This window comes from Amblyomma americanum, chromosome 1 (assembly GCF_052857255.1).
Source record: "Amblyomma americanum isolate KBUSLIRL-KWMA chromosome 1, ASM5285725v1, whole genome shotgun sequence".
NCBI classification, from domain to species: domain Eukaryota; kingdom Metazoa; phylum Arthropoda; class Arachnida; order Ixodida; family Ixodidae; genus Amblyomma; species Amblyomma americanum.
In genome coordinates this window covers 146788823-146811849 of record NC_135497.1, presented here as the reverse complement: position 1 = coordinate 146811849, position 23027 = coordinate 146788823, and the positions used below count along the sequence as shown (strand labels likewise).

General features: G+C 48.4%; 2 protein-coding genes across 4 annotated transcripts in view; one reads left to right on the top strand and one right to left on the bottom strand.

Moving 5' to 3' along the window:
- The window catches only part of LOC144113854 (uncharacterized), a 53061-nt gene that overhangs the window by 24764 nt on the left and 5270 nt on the right, over positions 1 to 23027 (bottom strand). Inside the window, exon 3 of one of the 2 annotated variants that reach the window (XM_077647200.1) lies at positions 11745 to 11925. The exons of the other annotated variant lie outside the window; for it this stretch is intronic. Coding sequence (XP_077503326.1) covers positions 11745 to 11925 — 181 coding nt within the window. The remainder of the gene's footprint in view (positions 1 to 11744; positions 11926 to 23027) is intronic. 2 annotated transcript variants of the gene reach the window in all.
- Positions 5452 to 22709, top strand: LOC144113858 (uncharacterized). Of its 2 annotated transcripts, XM_077647215.1 has the most exons (5): positions 5458 to 5588; positions 5669 to 5738; positions 13697 to 13745; positions 19389 to 19475; positions 22115 to 22709. In XM_077647215.1, the coding sequence occupies exons 2-5, from the start codon at positions 5714 to 5716 to the stop codon at positions 22401 to 22403; spliced, it is 450 nt and encodes a 149-aa protein (XP_077503341.1). In that variant the 5' UTR covers positions 5458 to 5588; positions 5669 to 5713; the 3' UTR covers positions 22404 to 22709. The 2 variants fall into 2 exon arrangements, 1 of the variants encoding a protein (XP_077503341.1); XR_013310891.1 differs by lacking the exon at positions 5669 to 5738 and having other exon boundaries at positions 5452 to 5588.

The window sequence follows — 23027 nt, the reverse complement described above, 5'->3', positions numbered from 1 at the left end:
GGTTGGTTAGCGCCCGCGCCGCTGCGTGTGCCGTCTCATTGTGGTTCTCACTTCGTTCCGACGCGTCGCCCGCGTGCGCCGGAAACCACTTGATTTGTACTCTTCTGTGTTGCAGTCTGGTCGCTCGGCCTCCCTGCAGACTTGGCCTTTGGCGAAGTTTCGCACCGCCTGTCTCGAGTCACTCAGCACCGTGTAGCAGTCTGCGTCGGCGATGGCCACCTCCTCCGCTTGTTCCGCTCCGGCGCTTCTCACGCTCGCTGCCGTCCTCGTGGCGCCTGTCGACGCCACTATGACGACCGCTGCGAAGGCGTTCCGTTGGCATTCGGCCGCGTCCACGTACCGCGCGTGCTCGTCGTTGACGTGCGGGTCGATGAGAGCATTGGCCCTCGCCGCTCTTCTTCCCTTGTTAAACTCGGGGTTCATGTTCTTGGGTATGGGGTCGATTCTGGTCTGGCATCGGACCTCTTCGGGGACGGGGAGCTTCATCTCCGCCTCGTTCGAGTGTCCTATTCCCAGGTCGTCCAGTATCTTCCTCCCGGCTTTTTCTTCGAGCGTGTTGTGCATCCCGAGTTGTAAGAGGCGGGTCGTGCTCGTGGACTCGAACAGGCCAGCGCCGTCTTGTACGCTCTTCTGATGAGTACATTGATTTTGTTGCGTTCGTGTTGCAGCCATCTGTGGTAGGCTGCAACGTACGCGACGTGGCTGATGATGAAGGATTGGACGAGCCTGATTAGGCTCTCCTCCCTCATGCCATCCTTCCGGGAAGTTGGCCGCTTTTGCCGTGAGACGGGCGATGGTTTCGCCGTTTCTTCCATGCTTTTCGATGACCATGCCTAAGTTTAAGAAAAATTGCAGTATAACTGTCCATAAACTTTAGTTACATTTTTATGCCGCGAGGCGGTATGAGCTGTAGACAAGTCCCAATATGTGGACATGTAGACGGCTTCCTAGACGTCTTGTCGGACGTCTAGAGAACTGAAACGCACCCTAAATATTGCCTAGAGGGAAAGGTGGCGCCACCCTCTATGCGAGTTTCTTAAAGGGCACCGTGGGAACGCCGGGAAGACACCGTATCGTACTTGGCTTAGCCCTAAAACTTAACTACGAACGCAGACATACAAATTGTCCAACATATGTTGCAAGGAAGCATTGTTTTACAATCAATATGTTCTGTAATAATATATGCTTACTGAACATTGCAATAAATGAGCTTTATTCTTTTGAGGAAAACTGATTTGTCCATCTTGCCATTGATGTGTAACCCAGGGTGAAGCCGCGTCAGGAAGTATGCTATTAGCTTTCCTTTTGCCTCATCCCGTGATCATGTAATGTTTCATGTCCGAATAAACTTATTTGATTTGAAAAGCAGATAGGCGTAAACGCTCACCGAATTTGCTCATGGTGAGAGAGGGCTTTCTCTTCATGCCGTCAAATATAGCTAACCGTGGAAAATAATTTATTTGCGTTTAACAGGCACACTTTCTAGCTATAGTTTGAGATAGTTGGTTCATATTGGAAACATTAGAGAGCAGTGCAAAAGAACGGCACAGAACACAGCAGAAGCAAAGAAACACAGGACGGGCGCTGTCAGTGCCTGTCGCTCTGAGATGTATTTATAGCCTAGGTACACTGAAGGAAAATGCGCTGTCAGACATTTAGACATAGAAAGCTGTGACAGTGTGTGTTCTGAATTGAAACTTTCAGCCCATCCAGGTTTAAATAAGGCTGCTCGACAAGCGCAGCATTCCCACCGCGGTCAATGCCCCCTCCTCTCTGCTACAGCTGCACCACCCTCAGCGCTGCACCCGGTACGGTCCTCATTCCCTGCATCCCCCGGTGATGCCACTGGCCGTGAACTCTCCTCTGCAGTCGAAAAACACACGCTTCCGGCGAGCGCGGAGACCGAATGGTTGGTTCTCCCATCCCCCTTGGCATCACCTCGGATAGAACGTGGCGACCAAAAGAAAAAAAATCCTATAAAAAGGCGACATCGAAATCTTTCATAACCGCCGGCCAAGCGCGCGTCAGCGGCCTGCAGGGGTCAGTCGGTTCCCCGTGTGTGCCATGCTGGCTGGGCAAAGCGCCTGAAGAAGCGGAAGCGGTGTGAGAATGGGGCGATGCGGCAGCGTTGAAAGCGAAAGTACTGCTCACGGTCGGTGATCAACCAAAGGCAATGATATGAGACGTTCGGATACCAGTAATGTAGCCGGACTGGAGCGGCGGTTTTGTTGGTCCAGCCGCTCACGTGGCACTTGCGTTTCCTGCCCAGTCGGATTTCCGCCTTCTGCGTTGCCATCGCGTACAGGCACTGTAGTTCTATAGGCTCTGTCCGCTGAGCTAGCTTCGTCGCGGAATGGGCCCAGGAACGGTAATTAATGCTGTCGAACATCCTTGAGGTCGTAAGCACGTGGGTTTGTGGAAACCCGTTTTTGATGCACAGCTGGCGGGACCGTTTGCGATGATTTCGTTGGTGCGGATGATGACGCCGACACAGGATAGCCACGAACTGACGGCGCCACGCGAGGTACCGACATTTCCCGACTGCCAAGAGTCTGACGAACACGATGACGCCGACCTACCAGCAAATGCCGTGAACGCTTCAACGGCCGCATCTCTAGAGCACCTTTTTGTCAGTAAGGATCTCAGTGGGGAGTGCATGACCGCGCCGGAGAGCTGTAAAGCGCCGTGGTAGGGACGTTTTTGTAGAAGCACACATGCATAACTGATTTCCAATTCCAGCAATTTCCAACAACTGAACTTTTACACTTGGGCACTTGATTTAATTCGGAGATTTGCAGCCAGCTGTTAGTAATAGCCATATCAGTGTCTATAATCTCGAAAACGTGATTGCTTTCGGCGCTGTCGCTCAGGAAATTTCGGCCACCGCGCATCCTTTTCTAAATGCGAAGCGATGTCCATCACAGATGCACGTTCCACGTGACCTCCTCTGCCCTCGGCGCTGCTTGCTCCTCCAGCGCACACAGGAGAGAGAAGTTCACGTGACGTTTGCGCCACAGAGTGACATGTAGTGGCTGACGTCGCTTCAAGAGGGACGAAGACGCCATTCCCGAAAACGGCGCGCGGCGGCGATAATTTGTTGTGCCATGACGCTCAAGGTAACCGCGATTTCGAAATTATAAAAAGTAATGTTATTACTAAACGCCGGCAACAAATTTCCCATAGCAACCAGGCGCTGTCACGGCTCGGGCATCGTGACCAGTTGTTTTGATGCTGGGTAGCGTTGTTTGGTCGGAGAAGGGATGAGGAAGGATGGAAGTTGACATTTGGAACAACGAAAACACAAACAGGTTTACTGGCACTTAGGGAAACTTATTTACATATTTTATGAAAGAAAGACCAAACAGTCACAAATTAGAGTTCATAACGTCGAGCGACTGGATGAGCCTTGTCGCCAAGGCCCAGAGCGTTCGTTCTGTCTGTTGTTGCCAAGAAGAAAGAAAAGGAAAGTACACACGCCTGCCCACTGGCTCAAGCCGAGCCACCATCGCTACCACGTGCAGATAGTAGGAGAGTTGAAAATTGGATAGAAAGACAGGATAGTAAAGACGCGCGGTATAAAAACCAAGGCCGATCCCGGAGGCAGTGCGCATTACCGGGCCAACCGGTGGCGGAAGTGAAGCAACCTTCAAACTCTCCGCCACATTTCCAAAAATAAGTCCAATTGGGACCCGTAACAAATATTCTACGGGGTCTCCAATGGACGCTTGTTTAATGCCCTAAGGCTCCGCCCCTTCACAAGGCGGTGGCCAATTGAACACGAGGCCCAGATCGGAAGAGTGACGCAGCACATAGCATGCGCAGGCACCGTGGGAATGTGCGAGGAGGATTCGGAGGTGCGCTGCTACTTCTCCCCAAGCTGCACGTGTCCATCCAAACATAGGTGCGGCGCCGTGGCTACAGCCTCGACGGGCTCTCTCTCCGGTTGGGATGGCACTTGTCAGTCACGGTTAATTACTGGAAGGCGCCGTTGCCCTCTCCCCTCCGTCGTCGGTCGAGTCTCGCTGCGAACCAGACAAAGGGAAGGCCATCTCCCCTCTCCCTGAAGAGCGCGGGAAGGATTCCGCAGGCAGGTTCCCAGCAAATCCTTTTTTTTTCGTGGGGTCCTAGTGGGGTCTAACGACCTGTCGAAATTGCCGCTACTGCGTGGTCGTCCCGGTCGATGGAATCTTCGCTGTAATCCTCTTCGGCTGGTGTGCATCCCGATCATAACAGTGCCTAAATGTAATAGGCAAAAAACTATTTCTGATGTTCACCGACGCTGGTATTACAATGTCGCAGAAGCCCTCTCGATACCCCAAAAAGCCTATTTAAAAAAAATCAGGGTTACTTTTGCTGAAACAGCCTCTATAAGGTAAGTGAGATGACACTGGACGGGAGACTTCAACAACACGACCTAGAGCAGCAAGTGTTAGCAAGCCATGCATGTGGACCTTACGGTTGCCAGCGATGCACGAAGTTCATGCCTGAGAACGGACCTTTCCCTCCAGCAGAACAAAGGGAGAGCAATATCTAACTGGCTGTACCAGCTGCGGCAGATAAAAGCAAGAGAGGAAGGGCGGGATATCGGAGTTGAAAGAGAAAACTTGAAAAGAGCTTAGAAGGATGGCTAGAAAGTCACCTAAATGACCTCCCTCATCTGCAGCAGTTGGTTTAATCACTGCATTTCAGTAGATAACAGCCAAAGTGCCGTCTGGGATGAGGCTACCAAAGTGCATGCTTGTCGGGCATAAAAATTTAAAAAAAACCAGCAGTTAACACTGGGCCACGGCGTACTGTATTAGTGCGCTCGCCAGTCACAAAAGTAAGCGAAGTCAGCTATTTAATGTGACCTTATTGAACGAGCCAGGTATAAAGATTCTAGAGCTTGTAAATTTTTCTCGTGATTGGGTTCTTGTTTAGCTGACAAGGGAAGTTTTAACAACGGACTAGTTTTTTGTCGTGGAGAAATTCTGTGCACCGGTCCTGAATGTGGGTGGAGATTCACTGCAGACTCACGTTGTATCCGACTATAGCAAGCTCAAGAGCACACAAGCTTCTGAACTAGCGACAGATACCACTCCCAAGCATGAGTCGCCTAACCCAGAAACTGAGAGATAAGAGACAGAATAATGGAAAGGCAAGGAGGTTGACTAGGCAACCCCTACACGTGGGAAGGGTATCGTTGACCAGAGACGCCGTGAAGTCAAGTATTTGTACGAACAGAGACACGACCATAAAAAAGCCAAATGATTCACGGGCTTCGCCTTGTAAAGGAAGCCTGGGTGCAACCGAGGCATGCCATTGGTTAGGACACAATAGCACACGTGCACACTAACCGCGTACATCAGATACGCGGCGCACCGTAACAATGTGATAACACACGTGGTAATCTTTGGCGAGATACAACACTTCCCCTCGAACAAGATCAGAATCTGTCATATGCCAGACGGTCTGGCTTCCGCTTATCACGAGCGCTGCGCCTGGGCAGCACAGGTGAACCGACATCACTTTGTTCCGACGTTGATGCACTTTGGGCTGCGCTTGCGAATGGAGAACCGTCACCTCGATCCAACACTGGCCGGTTTGAGGTGGGTGTAAAGGAAACGTTCACTTTCGAGCAGGTCACTTGCAAGTGGTAAAGGGACACCATTTTCTTTTACAACAACAGTGGGCTTTACACAAGAATGTCGCAAGTGATCCGCATGCACAAACCATGCCTGTCCATCCACAACCACAAGGTAATTCATTGCCGATTTCACATCCACAACCTTGCCTGGACGCCACTTCACCGAACGCACAAACACTGCATCACCATCTTGCAGATTTGGTTTCAATACCGATAACCGTGTGAGCAAATTCCTCCTCAAAAAGAGTTCAGCTGGTGTTTGGCCGGTGAATGTATGCGGCGTTGTTCTATAAGCGAACAGAAAATTGTCGATTCTGTGCTGCAGTGGCCTGGAACCTTTACTCCGCTGATCTTCGAGCAATTGCTTTAACAGCGACTGTTTCACTGTTTGGGCAGCACTTTCTGTCGTTCTGTTCGCTCGACTGAGGGTGATATGGCGGAGTAAGCGTGTGCGTAACCCCGTTTGGCAACGGAACTGCCCGAAACTCTTTCGTGCGAAATTGCGGCCCGTTATCTGTAACTACCTCTGTCGGTACATCGTGACTTGCGAACAACGAGCGCACTGTTTCGATCGTACATTGCGCGGTAGTTGACGTCATGACTTATTTCCAACCATTTGGAATAGGAATCGACAGCTAAAAGAAACATCTTGTTTTCTTTTTCTGAAAAGTCAAAATGTACCCTCTCCCAACTGTCTGTACACCATTTCCAAGATGCAAGTGGCCCCACAGCTTTTGTGCTTTGACAAATTTCACACTGCTTCACAGTTTGTCCCATGCACTTGTGGCCACCAAACCATTGACCTTGCTAGTGCCTTCATCTTTTCCTGCTTTCTTTGGCACAATTACGAGTGGGGTAGCCCAAGCACTGTGCCTGACCCGGCACACCACATCAGCTTTCTCGAGGTCTCGCAATTCATTCTCCACTTGTTCATGCAAAGCATATAGAACTGGTCTCGCCTTACAAAAGGTTGGTTGCGCATCGCTTTTCATTTGGATGCTACCAGTGAATCCTTCGATCGAACCATAGCCTGGCTCAAACACTTCACCGTACAGCTGTTTTAACCTCTTGTCGGCTTCCGCAGCTACCATCTGCCTGCCACCCTGTACGTTATCCACGTCATGTTGCAACTGCTGCACAGCATTGTTCAGGTCAACTTTATGCGCCGTTATCCAATCGCTAACTAGAAGCGTCGGCATGCGAGCTTCATTTTCTTGCTTTGCTACTATCAGAGGCAGGTTGTAGCTTCGGTTCTGATAAGAGACATTGACGTTCGCAACACCTTTCACTTTGAATGCAGTGCCGTTATACACACCTAGACTCACGTCATCTTTGGAACATGGGTGGTTAGGAAAATTTGCATCAGTCTCAGACATTATGGTCACAGCGGCTCCTGTATCCAATTCCATCGGAATCAGCTTGCCGTTTACATTTACTTTAAGCATAATAGGCGGAGAGCTATGAACCTTATTCGTTGTACTAACTGCAAGCAAATCGGTTGCAGACACTGTCTCCTCAACTTTGTGCACGACCTTTGTTTTGCACATTTTCGCTACATGACCTGGCTTTGAGCACTTGAAGCACGTACTTTTGAGAGAAGAGCAACTCACTGGCACGCGCAGTCCGCCGCATCTATGACAGGTGCGAACCTCGCGTTCCCACGTTGCTTCCATGCGCTGTTTTGGGGGCCCGCTGCTAGCGGTCCTGTCCTTCGTTGCGTGTCGCTTTCCTGGCGTGGTGTGTTCCCGATGCCAGTAAACGTCGGAAGGATGGCGGTTGACCCCTCCGGCAGCATTTCTCAGGGGCCTTTCTGGGCAGTTTCCAAGGCGTTGGCGATTTTGCAGACTCGCTCCCAAGTGATTTCGTCATCCGACATGGCAAGAAGAGCTCCGGGATCGACTGATTGCTGGAATCATTTCCGATTCCAGCAATCAGTCGATCCCGGAGCTCTTCCAAAAAAACTTCCGAACGAACACGTTGCAGCCAGTTCAATAAAACATTTTGCTGGGCGAGTTGGTTCATTTTGCTCGAGGGGATGCTTGTAGCGCGACAAAAAACACAAGGGACAGAGACGAACGGGACAAGCAGCCAGTCTTTTCAGCTCGACGATGAACTGTTGCAGGCTCTCGTTCGGCTCTTGGTTTCGCTGGTAGAAGTGATAACGCTCAGTAACCAGACCGTTTTGGAGCATAGTGGTTTCGGAGAGCTTCTGTAGCTTCGTACTTGACTTCCGTGGGTTTCTTCGGCTCACTTGCGTCTATTCCGTTGGCGGTTGCATACAGGTCGAACCTTTCCACGTAGGCGTCGATATTGTCAGGGCAGAACTCGGTCAGAGGTCCCAGGGTGGTGGTCATCATTGATGTCCTCGCTTGCCGTGCGTCGTTTCTGCAGGCTCGGTCATTGCCCCAGCCCGAACGATCCCATCCTCGTCGCCATGTTGACCAGAGACGCCGTGAAGTCAAGTATTTATTCGAACATAACAGCGTAATGATTCAGGGGCTTCGCCTTATAAAGGAAGCCTGGGTGCAACCGAGCCATGCCATTGGTTAGCGATACAATAGCACACGTGCACACTAACCGCGTACATCAGATACGCGGTGCACTGTAACAATGTTATAACACACGTGATAATCTTTGGCAAGATACAACAGGTATGAGGGGGGGGGCAAAAGAAACAGATAACACGAATGGGAGATCATAGCGCAGTAGGGAACGTGTACGTGGGTCGTTTAGATATTTGAAGAGCGCCTTGATGACTTTCTTCTCAGAAGAAGGCTCGGGCCAAGCCCCAGGATTTTTTGCTTCCGTTAAAGTCGAATTGGGACAAGATACGCGCTCCGTTGGACCACTCGAGCATCACTGTCAGTTAAGTCGTTACCAACAATGCCACTGTGCCCTGGTAGCCGCCCAAATATGATTCTGTGACCTTCTTCCAGTGCTTGGTGTTGTATTTGTCCGATCTATACAACTAGTTGCTCGTGACTGTCATGGCGTAAGGCTGATTTAAGACATTACAGGGCTACTTTCGAATCGCAGAACACAGCCCACCTCTAGTTGCTTGTTGACTTATGTAAATACATTTTCAATACGGCTGTGTGAAGTTTGTTTGTCTGGCCGGAATTACCACGGCACATGCTGAACTGTAGTGGGTGAGACCGAGCGATCTGTGTATACGTTGGAACGGTCAGTATACTCTGCGTGGAGTAAGGGAAGTTTCACATGCTTTAGGACAAGCGAGATAGGTCATCTTTCTCCACAACCCCCAGTACAGTCGGACGTGCGCACACATGGGGCGCAGACACAGCGGATACAAAGGTCGCGCCGTTGGGGAGAACTGTGATCGGAAAGACGACTGGTGGCTGCTATTGCCTTTGAAAATGCTGTTTGCGGAGCTGTGCCGGCAAGGAAACTATACTCCGTTTCATACATCAGGTGCAACGCTGTGAATTGTACGGAAGTACAGTCCGCATAAAAAAAAAATCAAGGGAGGCGTGTTACTCTGCGCTTGTATTGTGGCCGACTGGTCTAAGGCATGAGAAAGCGACAGGTTGTCGTCAACAATAAGAGCGCACTTAATCAAGCTCGCGACAATTGTATCACGTAATAAGCTTGCAGGAAAAGCATTTGTCATTTTTTTTGTCAGCAGAAGGGCCGCACTCATACCCAGAAAATCTGCACAAAAGCATTTTTGACCGGGAAACCGTTTATGAACACAATTTTTTCATATAATGTAAGATTTCACTATAACAATCAATATATCCGCGGATAACCCGACGGCAGTCTTGTATCTTTTTTTTCTATTCACGTTTTAGCTACCGTCAAAAGCGTTCCCCATTGGTTTTCTAAGGCAGTCTTAACTGTTCAATGCGATTGATGGAAACACTTTAAAGGAAAGATTTTGCTACATATCAGAATAATGGACCATTACCTTCAATATTTCCATAACGGTGTCTTACAATTTTTCAATTTTCAGATTTTTTTTGCCCGAGAAAGCTGGACTTGACTTTTTCACCGCGTATGTAGGCAGCGCAAACAAGAGCGCTAGCTTTAGCAGCGTAGCAGCTGGTGTGTGACAGGTGATGTTGAGGAATCCTTGCAAGATATCCGAGGCACATTCATAGCGTGTTGACGGCCATATACGTCGAAAGCGTGCAATTCTTGGCAATTGCAACGGTTGCAACTGAAGGACACTTCAAGCAAATATGGCTTTAACAGTGTTGCTGTGGCGACAATCCAAAATCACATGCAAGCCAAAACTTTATCAGGAAACAGTAGGTACGCTAATTGGGATAAGATAAAGCAAAAACATGTATGAAATGCTAGAGGCACCTGTGTGCTGTATATGATATCACTGCACGTTAAAGATCCTCACGTGGTCGACATGACCCCTCAAATACGGCTGCCCTCTCTTTCCTCATCTCACAAACCCCTTTATCCCATCCTTCTGGGCGCGATTACAGTTGCTGCACCTTGCCTTTCCTGATGACCAGTCATCATTGTTAACTATATAAGTGCACGCGTAATATCGATGGTTTCATTGATTGCAGCGCAGTCGTGAGGAAAGACACGAGTCAGCTGGCCGACCATGCATGCTACTTATGTCCGTCTCTGTGTGCAAAAGGCGGGTGCAGCCGGTGACCGGCTTTGAGCCAGAAGCGCTCCGCCCAATGTGTTTCGTTCAATCAATAGCGTTTCAAGTTGTGCAGCTCCGCAAGAATAGAGCAGCTGTTGTCAAAGTTGTTAGCGATGGGGCGGGAAATAGCGCAGACCGTCGGCGTGAAATGCAGCATGGGGAACACTGCAGACGTGTGCCTGATTGGAAGTAAACCGCAGGTCTTTCAATCAAGAGACTTGATACCATCACGAGGAAGGTGGTGACGGGGCTGGTTCAGGTCACAGATCCTCGCAGCCGGCTGACGACCATATGCAGCGTCGCCGCTCCGCCACCAGTCCGCTTTCTTCGTGTTCACGGCATGCAGCCCGGTTACTTCAAGAGCAGACGGTGCCTCCCCTCACTGCCACACGATAATTATCAAGTGCGCGGCAAACCATCCGAAAGCACCAGTACTACCAAGTACGCACATCTGCCGCATTATTTTTCACTACCCATTAAACACAAGACGTCTTACAAACTTCCTGAAACAGCTCCAAATGGGAACAGATGTCTTGCGCTAGACCGAACCATCTCATGGACGTCGGCAACAAGTTTTCTTAGAAGTTCGTGACCACTGTTGTTGTACACAGGGTAGTTTGGGCACACAAGTCCCTGGGCCCCCGCACGGCCCCACTGAAATGTCTGCAGTCAGACGTTAAATTTCCCTGGGAACTTCTCTAAAACGTCTGCACTTTAAGACGTTACCTCAGAAACGTCTCTGAAGAACTTAACTGGAGACCACGTCCAGAAGTCGTACGCGGCTGTGTATACGTTGGAAGCGATTTGGAGAAAGTTGCCGCCTTGGATTAAATATTTTGTAGATCACGGAAAGCGTTTTGAACATTCACGTTTTATTGCAGCCATTGAATAAGACATGTACAAGTACGGCACAAACTATCAGATGACTGCGTTACTCCGATGTTTGTGCATCGAAGTCCAGGTACGCCGAAGCCAAAGGGGAAGGGGGGGGGGAGCCCATCTTTATTGAGCAGCGCGTATTTATACTGAAAGCAGCAAAAGAGGGCAAGGGCAAGTCCTTGCGTGCGTATCAGATACCTTTTATGCGCGCGCTGCGCAGCATTCCCGTCGCGCATACGATACAGTTTCCACTCGACTTTTCGATGAGCAGGCGCGCCGGTGCAGAGGCCACTCTTTGTCCAGAGTCGTTCAAGCTTGTCTAGAGCCCTCGAGCGGTGTGCGGCGGAGGAAATTAAGTTAAATCTTATCGCAGCTGCTTTCCTGGGGGTAAGGGGCATGTGCCTGTGCCGTTAACATATCTATTAGGCTGCTCTCCAGCGCAGGTATTATCAGTGAAAGTTAACACCTACTTTAGAATTTCGCTTTATTTCCTCCGGACGATATCGCCCGAGCGCTCTAGACAAGTGTGATCGACTCTGTACTCAAGCTCTGAAAGTTGTCCTACGCAGCCTGAAATCATAGTCCACATGAGTGCAGTTAACCCACCACTCGTAAGGCCGGACTTGGGCAGCTTGCGGGTCCTGGAAGCCGGCGGTAGATACACAAGCGATGAAATTTGTCCTGCGTTGCGAACGCCTCTTCGTTCCGGCTCGGCTGTCCCGGGCAGTCGGCGCCGACCGCTGGAGAGCATTCATCCGTGCGTCCTGTTCCTGCACGCCGCAGCTTGCTGCTTGGCATAGGGGGAGGAAAGAATGGCAGTAATGCTGCTTGGTGTAGCCTCGTTCGGATGGTTTCGACCATTTCGAAGGAAATTAATCCTTCTGCAAGCTGTAAGGGCTTATTTTTCCATAAACGTATGATGTACTTTAATCATTGTTTTTATGTTGTTGCCGTGCTTATTTTTAGTGTTAGAAATTTAGCGCCTCATTTGGCGCTGCAATGCTCCAGACGTTAGCGGTTGCTTGCTACGCGCGCAAACTGAACGCACCGCACGTTTACGTGCGCTCCTTGTTTCGCGCTCGCTGGCGCTTCACGCTTTTGTTTGCAGTTTTCCCGCGATCTTTTTTACTACCAACGCTGCGCTGAAATGTGAGCATTGTTTTCCGAAAAAGCTGGTCACCTTCCGTTTCTCTTATGTGGTGAAAGCATCAAACTTACTTCGACTAAGCCGCTGATGCGCCTGGGTGAACCATCGGCTACTGTGTCACTCCTTTGGTTTGCAAATCACGAAGCAGTATCAGCGAGTTTTTTATCAATTTTACATGTAATAGTGTAACGTTGGATCTATTAAAACAGTGTGTTGGCATGTGTTTGAGCTTTCGTTAAGTGGGTACAGGTTGCTCTCGCATATTTAGTATCCTCTGTGACCTGCTCTATTTACGAATGCTGTTAAGAAATTTGAACCTATAGTAAAATCAAGTGTCATCATTTGTGATGGAAACGTGACATAGCTTCAAAGCTACCAGCTTTGTTTAAACACAGGTATACGAAAGGCGCGAATATTTTCTGCACATTGTTTGAAGTATCTGCTGGACTGCATTCAGGCAGGATTTTATTTTTGCCCACAACTCTTCTTGCTACGCGTGAGTGTACCAATTCACCTTGCTGTGGTTGCCATCAGTAACACTCGGGCTAAGAAGGCTATGGTTATGCTTATAATCGCTATGTACCAATTCACCTTGCTGTGGTTGCCATCAGTAACACTCGTGCTAAGAAGGCTATGGTTATGGTTATAATTGCTATGCTTACATCTTTTACTACCAACGCTGCGCTGAAATATCAACATTGTTTTCCGAAAAAGTAGGTATTCACTATCATAAAGTGATCATGAAATCCGTCGCGGTGACTGTGTGGCTTTGGCGTTCGACTGATCCCAGGTCGCGGGTAATTAGATGCCGGCTGCGGCGGCCGTATGTCGATAGAGTCGAAATACAAAAACACCCGTGTGCTGTGCGAAGTCAGCGCACATTAAAGAACCCCTGGCGGCCCAAATTAATCCGGAGCCCTCCACTACTGCTCACGTTGTCCTCATAGCCCATGTGTAGTTTAGGAATAATTAGGAATGTATTTAGGAATAATTTGTCCATTAACACCGATTTCCTGATTTCAGTTTATTTGTGCGGGGCTGCCCTAAGCAATTTCATCTGCTGTTTGCCCGTTCAATGCCTAATTGCTAAATCTTATGCAAGCTTTGTGTTTTCCCTTAGGTCTGAGGTCAGTTATTAACCCAGAGGATAAATAAAGGATATGAGGAAATTGTGGCAATCCAGGTGCATTACTGCATGGACTTGTCAAGCTTTGGTTTCATTATAATTGAAAGCTCCGGCGCTGAGACAGTCTATTTAGTTGTGTTCAGTATGTGCGCCGGCTGTTTGACGATGTCATGAAGTGGCGCCTTGGCAGGCAGGGCTCCTTGAATTTTATGGTAAGCCACTGCACTGTGCACAACTGGCGTTGTCCCTAGCTGCTCCACTTAGTAATTTTTTTTTTTGGCACAGGCTGTTCAACAGTGGCTGCCAGGGGACCTCCTGGTGTTCTGAACTTGTGGTAAGCACTCCTCACAGCTGATACTATTTTGCTTTCACTTCATGCTTTCTTAAATAGGCGTAGGCTGTTTGCTACCGTTGCTTCCACGTGCAAGCCCCATTGTCTGTTTGACCTTTAGAACTGCTAGTGTTGGCCGGAAGAGCAAGGACTTTGGCTAGCTTCATGCAAAATGGCGGCGCCTTGTACTGGATTGTTTAGATAGCAATGGGATGCAATCTTTAAGGCAGGGTCTGGAGATGGTCCCACTTGTGAGGTGAGCACTTGGACTAATGCTTCTTGTGCAGTAGTATTGCAAGTGATCGCTTGCCTTCAGTGCCCTAACTGACCCTCCTCAGGCGTGTTTTGAAGTGATGCGAGGACAGGAGCGTCTCTGCTAATGTTTTGGTGCAAAGGTGCACCACTTCTGTCGCAGTCACATCGTGCAGGTAAGAGAAAGCCTGTGTGCAAGACAAAGCTCGAGTGGTTGTGCGAGTGCACACTTTTCTTTCGTCTAATTTTGTCGCAGACTCCCGACAGGCACCTCTTTTTCCAGGCAAGTCACAAAACACAAAAGGCAAACGTCCTCAACTTGCATTTATGGTAAGGCAGTGCACTTGCAATAGACGATATGCGAAACTGATCGGAGGTGTGACAACACCACACCGCACTTGCAGCTTCCGCTTCCCAGGAAATATTGGTGCGGTAGATCAGGTGCGTCGTTTCTTAGAGTGATTTCTTGACATTGACGAAGCTGTCATGAATCTCGCGAGTGAAATTTCAAAATCAGCCGCTGCACTGCTTATGCCGCTCATCGTTTCCCAATGTATACGCCAAGTTCTAGTCGTTTAGTGAGCGCCAGCATGCTTGTACCACGTCCTCTGCTTCGCTTGAATTTTGGCGCTGACGATGGCAATAATCGGCATTGGGAGGTGCGCAGAAAAGTCGAACTATGGCCGTTGTCGTTGTAATATGTGCATTTAGGCATCGGTTGGCCTGCAGCATCGTGGCCTGGGGCAACTTCAGTGGCACGGGAAAATTTCGTGCGCTCCGGCGCTCGCAGCTGCGCGCACAGCTCCGTATATAATCGCACATGGACAGGCATCCCTTCACCTATGATGTGCGACGCACATCCACGCTTTTCAATGTCACCGTTGCACAGCCCGGCACAGTTTCATTTGTTCATTTTCGCTGGCTTAGCTTCTAGCGCCGCGTTTTAAACGAAGCGGAAGACGTGCAACGGATAGTGCACACTCGATGTTAACAAGAGAAAAGCAGGCGCATATTTGCAAGGTTTCCTACTGACGATGTAGTAGTGACAATCCCTGCTGCCATGAAAAGCGCGCATGGCTAGAAAAGGAACCTCCATTTTTTGGATAAATTTCATCGCGTGGATATCGACTGTTGGAAGCCTGTAGAAATACGATACTCGCATGTCAGTTTTGAAGCTAAAAGCTTCACTACGCCGGCTTTTCGAGCCGCCAGCGGGGCCGCAGGTTTGACCTTGAATGTAGCTAGAGGTCAAACGAGGAAATGGCGTCTGTGTCATACCTCGGTGGACGCCCGAACCGCGCCGTAAGGAAAGGAAGCCGAAATGAAAGTTTTAAGGAAAGGAAATTACGCCTGTCTCGCATATCTCGGTGGACACCCGAAGACGCCGAAAGCGAAGAAAAATGAAAGTTGATTTTAAGAAAAGGAAATGACGCCTGTCTCATATTGCGCCATTTCCTTTCCCCAAAAAAACAATTTCTTTTTCAATTTGGTTTCTGAAGTTATCTGCAGGGTTTGCGCGTCGGTTGGAACCAGATTTGGTTCCATATCTCCGCATACAATGAGCAATAATACAGTTGTACATATCACCGAAGCTACGTTAAATATATACACTGCCTTGTGTGAGCGCCTTTAATGCCGTTTTGAAGAAGCAGTAAGATGTTTAACAAACAAACAAAATGCCTACTGTGCCTGTATGGCTATCTATGGAAACCGCCAGTCGCTCGACGACAAACGCAGACAGGGAGATGCAGCTTTTCGCTTTCGACGAGGGTTAACCAGAGCTAAACCACCAGCAGTTTTTTTTTTATACACAGCGTATGCTAAATCACAAGGGCGCATTAACGCGCATAACATGCGGCTACAATCGCACGACATTTGAAGGAAATAGAGCCTGGCACCTTGCAACAGCTGCACGGTCAAGAGAGCCTTGCTAGCTCTCTAAAAATAACTGAACACGGGAGAAATCGGCAACTTAACGCGTAGAGAATTAAGCTGCAATCGGCGCATGGTTCTTTGAGTGCATTGTAGGACATATACCTCACGGCTCGGCCGATCGGTGCCTGTAGTCGGAGCGCAGCGAGTGTTTATATAGCCACGATTTGCAGGTAAATAATGAAAGCTCTTCTCTGCGGCCTGACTAGATGCCTGAGTAACACCGGCACACGTCGGCTAAAAAAAAAAAAAAAAGAAATTGTCCCGTCTATTTCGCCGTTCAAGTCCGTGTCGATACGTTTGCGTCCGATCAACCATGCAGTGCCAGAGCATTACTAAGTGCACGAAATTGGCTCCTCTTCTGATATGAGAAAAAAAGAAATATTCTGATCAAGCGCTTGTCCTGTGTTTTCTACACTTGAAGTCCCCGTTTTCCGCGCTGTAATTTTTCAAATATGTATCACCAACTCGCCCGCCTTGCTATCGTATCTGATCAATGTTGCGCTTTGAAAACAAATCGCCCACTAAGCTTTGTGAACAATCAGCGCAGAAAGCGAAAGCTGTAGATGGGCCGGCGCGCGCTTACACGTGATATATCGCGATACCTCGCGTTCCATTTGGTGTCGTTAAAACGTTCGCACACAGTAGAAAAATAGTAAACCAGAATCGGGTTCTCGCACGCGTCGTAGTCAGGGTTGCCAGGTTGGGCTGTAAATAGCCAAATTGGGCTACTTGAATTTGTTTTTGGCGGCAAAAATTGTTGGTAGGCTATTTGGCTATCTTTGAGCTATTCTGTGCCCTTGCTTTCGACGTTCAAATTTTTAATAATTATTGAAACACTACGTCCCAAAGTACCAAATGCGCCACGTTTACGCTGGCTGGCAAAAAATATGCGCAGCGGTAAGCAATTTAATGCATTTGAGAGCCTGCCAGCTGGGAAGTGTCCTCTGTGACGCCTTAGAAAAGTCTTCCCTCAGCGAGGACAAGACCACCATTCTTCAGCGGTGCCGTGCATTTTTGGCCGCGTGTGGCAAGTGAGCCTTTGGAGCCGCTTCCATAAAACGTGAAACTGTTATATGGCAAGAGAAATTTAAAGCGCCAAGGGCGGGACAAAGTGAAAGGAGACACACACGCCAGCGCTACTAACAACTGAAAGAATTTCATTGCGACAAGAGCAATATACACACACGGGCAACGCCCACTGCTTAAAAACATAAGATAAAAAGATAAAAACAGTAGCAAGGTTCTGTGCATCGAGGAATCTAATCTCTTTTCTTTTCAGCGTTAAGGAGGGCGCGCTGACACAGGTTTTCCCTCTGCAATGAATAACATAGGCTTCATACATTTCGCGCACACGCTGACGCTGGTACACTCTTAGAACCGTGCTTTTGTCAATGTTTGCTGTGCACTTGCATGTGATCACGTGGTCAGGTAGGGTTTTTTTCTTGCGCCTTCTTTTAAGGCTTTGTTATGCTCCCAACAAGGCTGCCTCCAACAAGCTGGAAAAGCTTCGCAAGTTAGCAAACAAGGATCGCCCATCGTCAAAACAATGCGAAAAGAAACATGAAAAGAAGTTCGCTGACTGAAAAAAAGAAGTCCTGTATGAGATACCACTATCATGTGGGTCATCTTACATGGGGCAGACAGGACGTTGCCTGAACGATAGGCTACGGGAGAACAACAAGGTATTAAAAGAAGGAGGAAGAAAAACCTACCTGACCACGTGACCACATGCAAGCGCACTGCAATATTGACAAAAGCACGGTTCTAAGTGTGTACCAGCACCAGCGTGTGCGCGAAATGTATGAAGCCCATCTTATTCATTGCAGAGGGAAAACCTGTGTCAGCGCGCCCTCCTTAACGCTGAGAAGAAAATAGATTAGATTCCTCGATGGATGAGCATGCACAGAACCTTGCTACTGTTTTTATCTTTTTATGCAGTGGCCGTTGCCCATGGGTATATATTGTTCTTGACGCAATGAAATTCTTTCAGTTGTCAGTAGCGCTGGCGTGTGCGTCTCCTTTCACTTTGTCCCATCTTTATCGCTTTGAAATTCTCTGGTCATGCACCAACTGGCCCGGCTGATTCGCCTCTTGGATCTGTTAGGCGGGCTCCACCTCGTACACTGCAACAGTATAAACAAGTTGTCGTTTGATGTTCTCAAGGCTTTTGAGAAGTTGGTTTGGTTTATGTGGTTTAACGTTCCAAAGCAACTCAGGCTATGAGGAGCGCCATAGTGAACGGTTCCGGAAATTTCAGCAGCCTGGGTTTCTTCAGCGTGCACTGACATCGCACAGTACACGGGCCTCTAGAATTTCGCCTCCATCGAAATTCGACCGCCGCGGCCGGAATCGAACCCGCGTCTTCCGGGTCAGCAGCCGAGCGCCGCAACCACAGAGCCACCGCGGCGGCTCTTTGCCAAGTTCATTCAGCCTTCTATTGTTTCCCCTGTGAAGCCCGAATATTGTATTTTGCATTGTAGGGTTAATGACCTCTGCGACGACTCCATTACAGTATCTTAGAAGAATGTCCTGGGTGCCAAAAACAGCGCTGCAGTCAGCCTGTTTCTGTAGCTGTCACAACTAGCCACTTCATTGCTCACGCTGCCAGTGCACAATGCTACAGTTGGAGTGTTCAGCCAGGTCGCTCTAACAAAAACTGACTTGCGGAACAGAATGTCGGCAGAACCTCTGAGATCTTGCATTTCATGTTTAGACTAATGGGAAATGGCAAGTGTTGCGAGGACTTTATACCATCAGAGGTTTTTTTTGGCGCGTTTCATTACCGCCGTAATGCACACTGAGTGATGTTTGGTTACTTTGCGTTCATTTTGTAAATAATCCCAATTCTTCACCTTCACAACAGACATCCGAATAAACGTTTCAAATAAAATGTGTGAAGTTTTAGGGTCTTTATATTTTTGGCTATATTTATGAGCCGACATCTGGCTACTTTTGGGCTATATCGCGCAGAAATTTGACAGGTCGCCAACCCTCTTCGCAGAATACATAGCATATAGCGCAACAGTGCATCGGCATTTTGCCTTTCACACGAAGCGCAGCCGTCTTTACCCAACGCCGGGCTAGCCACCATTGCCGGGCAGCGGTTTCTTGCGAACCAACATTGCGGGGCTAGTTCCCGGAGCGCAGAGATATGTCGCTGCGCATTTCGCAGATTGTCTATTGTTTTCATGGCTTTCTGTGTCTATGCAGGCTGTTTGAATTTTGCTTCTGTTAAGGCCTACATCGGGTGGCTTCTTGAGTTTATGGCGAATCAGTGGACTATGCACAAATGCCACTGACAAAGATATATGCACCTATATTTTTAGTTGGCTTATTTTTTGCCTGTACTGTTACCCCCTGCCGTGGCCTGGTCTTACTGGCTTCCAACTGCTGATTAGACATTTCAGGCGCACCTAACTGTGCTTTTGGTTCACCTAATATTTTTCACTTATTCTGCAGGCTGCTGAACAGAGCTGAATTTATCTTCCCAATGTTACCTTCTAATTGGCACCTTCCTTGCAAGAGAAGTGATTCTGGGAACACCTGGTGAGCTGACCTCTGCCATCTACATCAGAGCAACTTGCTTATCAAAACATCCAAATGCTTACCACTTTAATGTTAACCAAACCAATGAACCCACCTCCTCAGTGGCAACTATAACATTTCTTTTCTGTGTGTGTATTTGATTCAACAAAGAATAGCACAGCGATTCCATGGGCAGCGTGTTTGCTTTTCACACTTAGCATATGTATTCACGGTTCCTGAATGTGGGTTCATTTTTCTCGTCATTGTAGATCGGCTTTGAGCTCAATTTCAAGCAGGTACTTTCAGAAAAATGAACTCTTTAAAGGGACTATGCAACGAATAAAAAGTCACTTGTAAATGTTTTCAATGCTTAGAAATGATGCTAAGAAGCATTCACACCAAGTATGAGACTTCAGAACTGGGCCGGCAATTTATGAACTTTTAAAAACCGTGTTTTTTTAAAATTCTCGGGCCGATTGGTGGGCTCGTAGTGACCGATTTTGGAACTAAAATCATGGAAGAAAGACGTCACACTACCAATGACATCGCCAGGCCACCACACGCTCTCATTCGCTGGAGCCACGGCAGCCACGACGTCACGGACACACTTCCGGTAGCCGTGAAAATCGTCTGCTCGTGCCGCCGCGCGACCTTCTCGGGCAAGCGCGAGCCAGAGGGCATTGCCTTCGCGCATATGGCTTCAATTTTCCTCTGCCGCCTCCTTCTGTCGGGAGTTCCGGAGACACTCGCACGGCTCTTGCGCACGCATAGGGCTCGATGCCCATCGCGGCCGTAAAAGCGAGCAGTCGCACCTCGAGGTCCGGGTTTATTACTGCTAATTACCACAGATGACAAGCAAAGAAACCCGACGCGCGCCGCAATCCAGGAAGGCGAAGAGACCGGAAAGATGCCGCCACGCCGCCGATGCTGCTGCTGGGGGGCTAGGAGCGATAACCGGAAGTTGCAAAATAAACGTCAGCGGATGACGTATTTATGGGCGGGGCCCAGTCCCAGAGCTGTTTTCTTTATTTTTTTTCTGGCGCTCCTCGTGTACGAGTTGAGGGGGAGAGGAGGAGCGTAATTTTTAATCGTCTATATCTTCGCTGTTGTTGATGCTAGCTCAAAAATTCTTGCACTGGGGTGACGAGTGATCGAATGCCTATTTCTCGTCTGCTTTACGTAATCTCAATTAATTTATTGCATAGTCCCTTTAACACTTTAAAGCTTTAGTACAGGCAATATACACCAGCTGTGTCAGCCAACTTTAGACAAAGTTTAAAAATACACCATAGCATAATAGGTGCAGCCAAATTCTGCATCTTGACCCCTATATGTAGAAAGTCAAAACATTTTTCTAGTTCGACTGAATAAATAAACTATAAAAAAAACTTTTAAGCTGCTGCGTTTCAGGCGAAAATTCCGACGTCTGATTAATAAGATTTAGTTTGCTGTGCGCTAGAGATTACTTTTTCCCGTGTCGCAAAGAAAGTGCGCGAAATATGAAAAAAATCCCAGATGCCTATGCACTTGCGCGCCAAGACAACAGGACTCTCGAACGCGGATTTCGTGAACGGCCGCGAATGTGACGGGACGAAAACAATGAAGTGGGCGCTGGGAGAAAAATTGAAAGTAACTCCTGTACCTGGCCGCGTTCAATGCCCAAAACATCGTGCACGTTGTTTCCCGGTAAGACCTTGGCATCGGGCGAGGTAGTTGTCGAAACACCTCCTCTCTAGACTGTCTAAAACCGGTTCCGCTAGCGCTTCCACCGTGCTAGCGCGAGGTGCTCACAACAGTTCAGTGCGCAATGTGGCAGTGCCCAGAGAGCACAAAGGTGCTATTTAGCTGCGTTATTTAGCTGCGTTCCTAATCGGCGGACGGCGGACCGCGTCAGCATGGCGTCTCGCATGTGGCGTCTTTGCGTTCTGACGCAGTGTTTTGCCCCTGAAAGTGGCGATTTTTCGCCTGAACGGTGGCTCGGAACGCTGCTTAGTGTGTCGGCTAGCGTATGCCCTCTGAAACAGCATCCGAAGGCCAAGGGTAAAGGGCATCACAGTACAGCATAAAAAAAAAGGAAAGACTGAACTAAGCAAAGACGTCCTTTATCTTCGAGGATGAAAGGCAGAGGCGACGAAATCAAATCCACAATCGTCCAAGGCCACTACCGATGACATACAGAAGGGGTCAGAACCACCCCTGCCAGAATCCGGCGCGTCGGAGAGGGTGCGAACACGAAGGTATTAGAGCGCGTGTTCGCTGGCACAGAGCTTGTAATTCGGATAAGTGGGACGGCAACCAATATGGGGGAAGGGGGAAGGTGGCGGGTCGCCGTCTGCTGTGTCAAGGTGTGTCATAATATCCACGTGAATATTATGTGGATCATTAGCATCGCTGCGAATACAGTGTATACACACACGGCAAGGGTACCTTGTGCAGAACTGATGAATGAATTGTGTAAGTAGGAATGTGCGCCGAACAGCTGTTTAAGGGCATAAGGGCAGAGAGGTAGCAGGTGTAGAGGTGAACTGCCCTATTAACTCGAATGTAACGCGATTGTTTTTTTTTTTTTACAATAATAGAAGTGATCATCGAATATTACGCAGAGGCAAGAGCACATTATGCCGTATTTACTCCCGTATACTTGTCGATGCGTTGTGCAGGTCGGCCGCCAACTTCGGGAAGCGAAAAAAAAGTGTCGCATTGGTCGACCAACGGAAGCTTCAAGCCACAAACAGTGATCAACACCTGCCGAAACAGCGGAGTCACAATGTCATCACCGGAGACGGCGCACTTACGTACCGAGAGCGGAATCGGCGCATCGGAAATGTGATGAAGAACATAGCACCACTGCACAAAATAAAACAAAGGTCAAAGGTCTCTGGCGTATTGCACACGCCACAATTCACCGTCCATGTTCATTCTTGGACAAAAAATTTGAATATTGGATAACTGTGAAGTACTGATTTGGAATTATTGAACATAATGGTCCATTCTTCCGATATGTAGCGAAATCTTTCTTTTGAAGTTTGCCCACCGCTTGCATCGAGCAGTTAAGACTGCCGCATAAAACCAATGGGGAACGCTTTTGAAGGTAGCTAAAACGTTAATAGTAAAAAAACGCAAAGCCTGGCGATGGGAGATCTGCGGATCTATTGATTGTTATAGTCAAATCTTACATTATACGAAAAAAAAAATACGTTCACAAACTCTTTCTCGTTGAAAAATATTTTTATCCAGAATTCAGAAGAGCCAACTGATGGGCTAGTTGGTTTTCTGTCATTACATTCATCTCATTTAGTGCAAAGCGCACACCAGACGAAAGAAAGGCACACACAAGACGAAACGCGCGCGCTACTCACAACTGATTTATTCAAGTAAAGAACAAAGCATACATACATGTGTCCGCTAACTTGCGCAGACGCCACCTTGTAAGGGATCTCGGAAATGAGCGCGCAAGAAGTTAGGTGTGAAAGAAGCTTGCTCAGGAGCTGATCAGTCGCCTCACTTGCGATAACAGAAAGCAATGCTGTATGAATAAGCATAGAAAGCGTTTCGTCAACTGTGCCACCAACG

Coding starts and splice junctions, on each gene's coding strand:
- LOC144113858 (XM_077647215.1), top strand. CDS start 5,714: ATGCCTGTCCATCCACAACCACAAG. Junction 5,739..13,696: donor TGTCCATCCACAACCACAAG/GTAATTCATTGC, acceptor TTTTTGGCACAG/GCTGTTCAACAGTGGCTGCC. Junction 19,476..22,114: donor AGTGATTCTGGGAACACCTG/GTGAGCTGACCT, acceptor TGCGTTGTGCAG/GTCGGCCGCCAACTTCGGGA.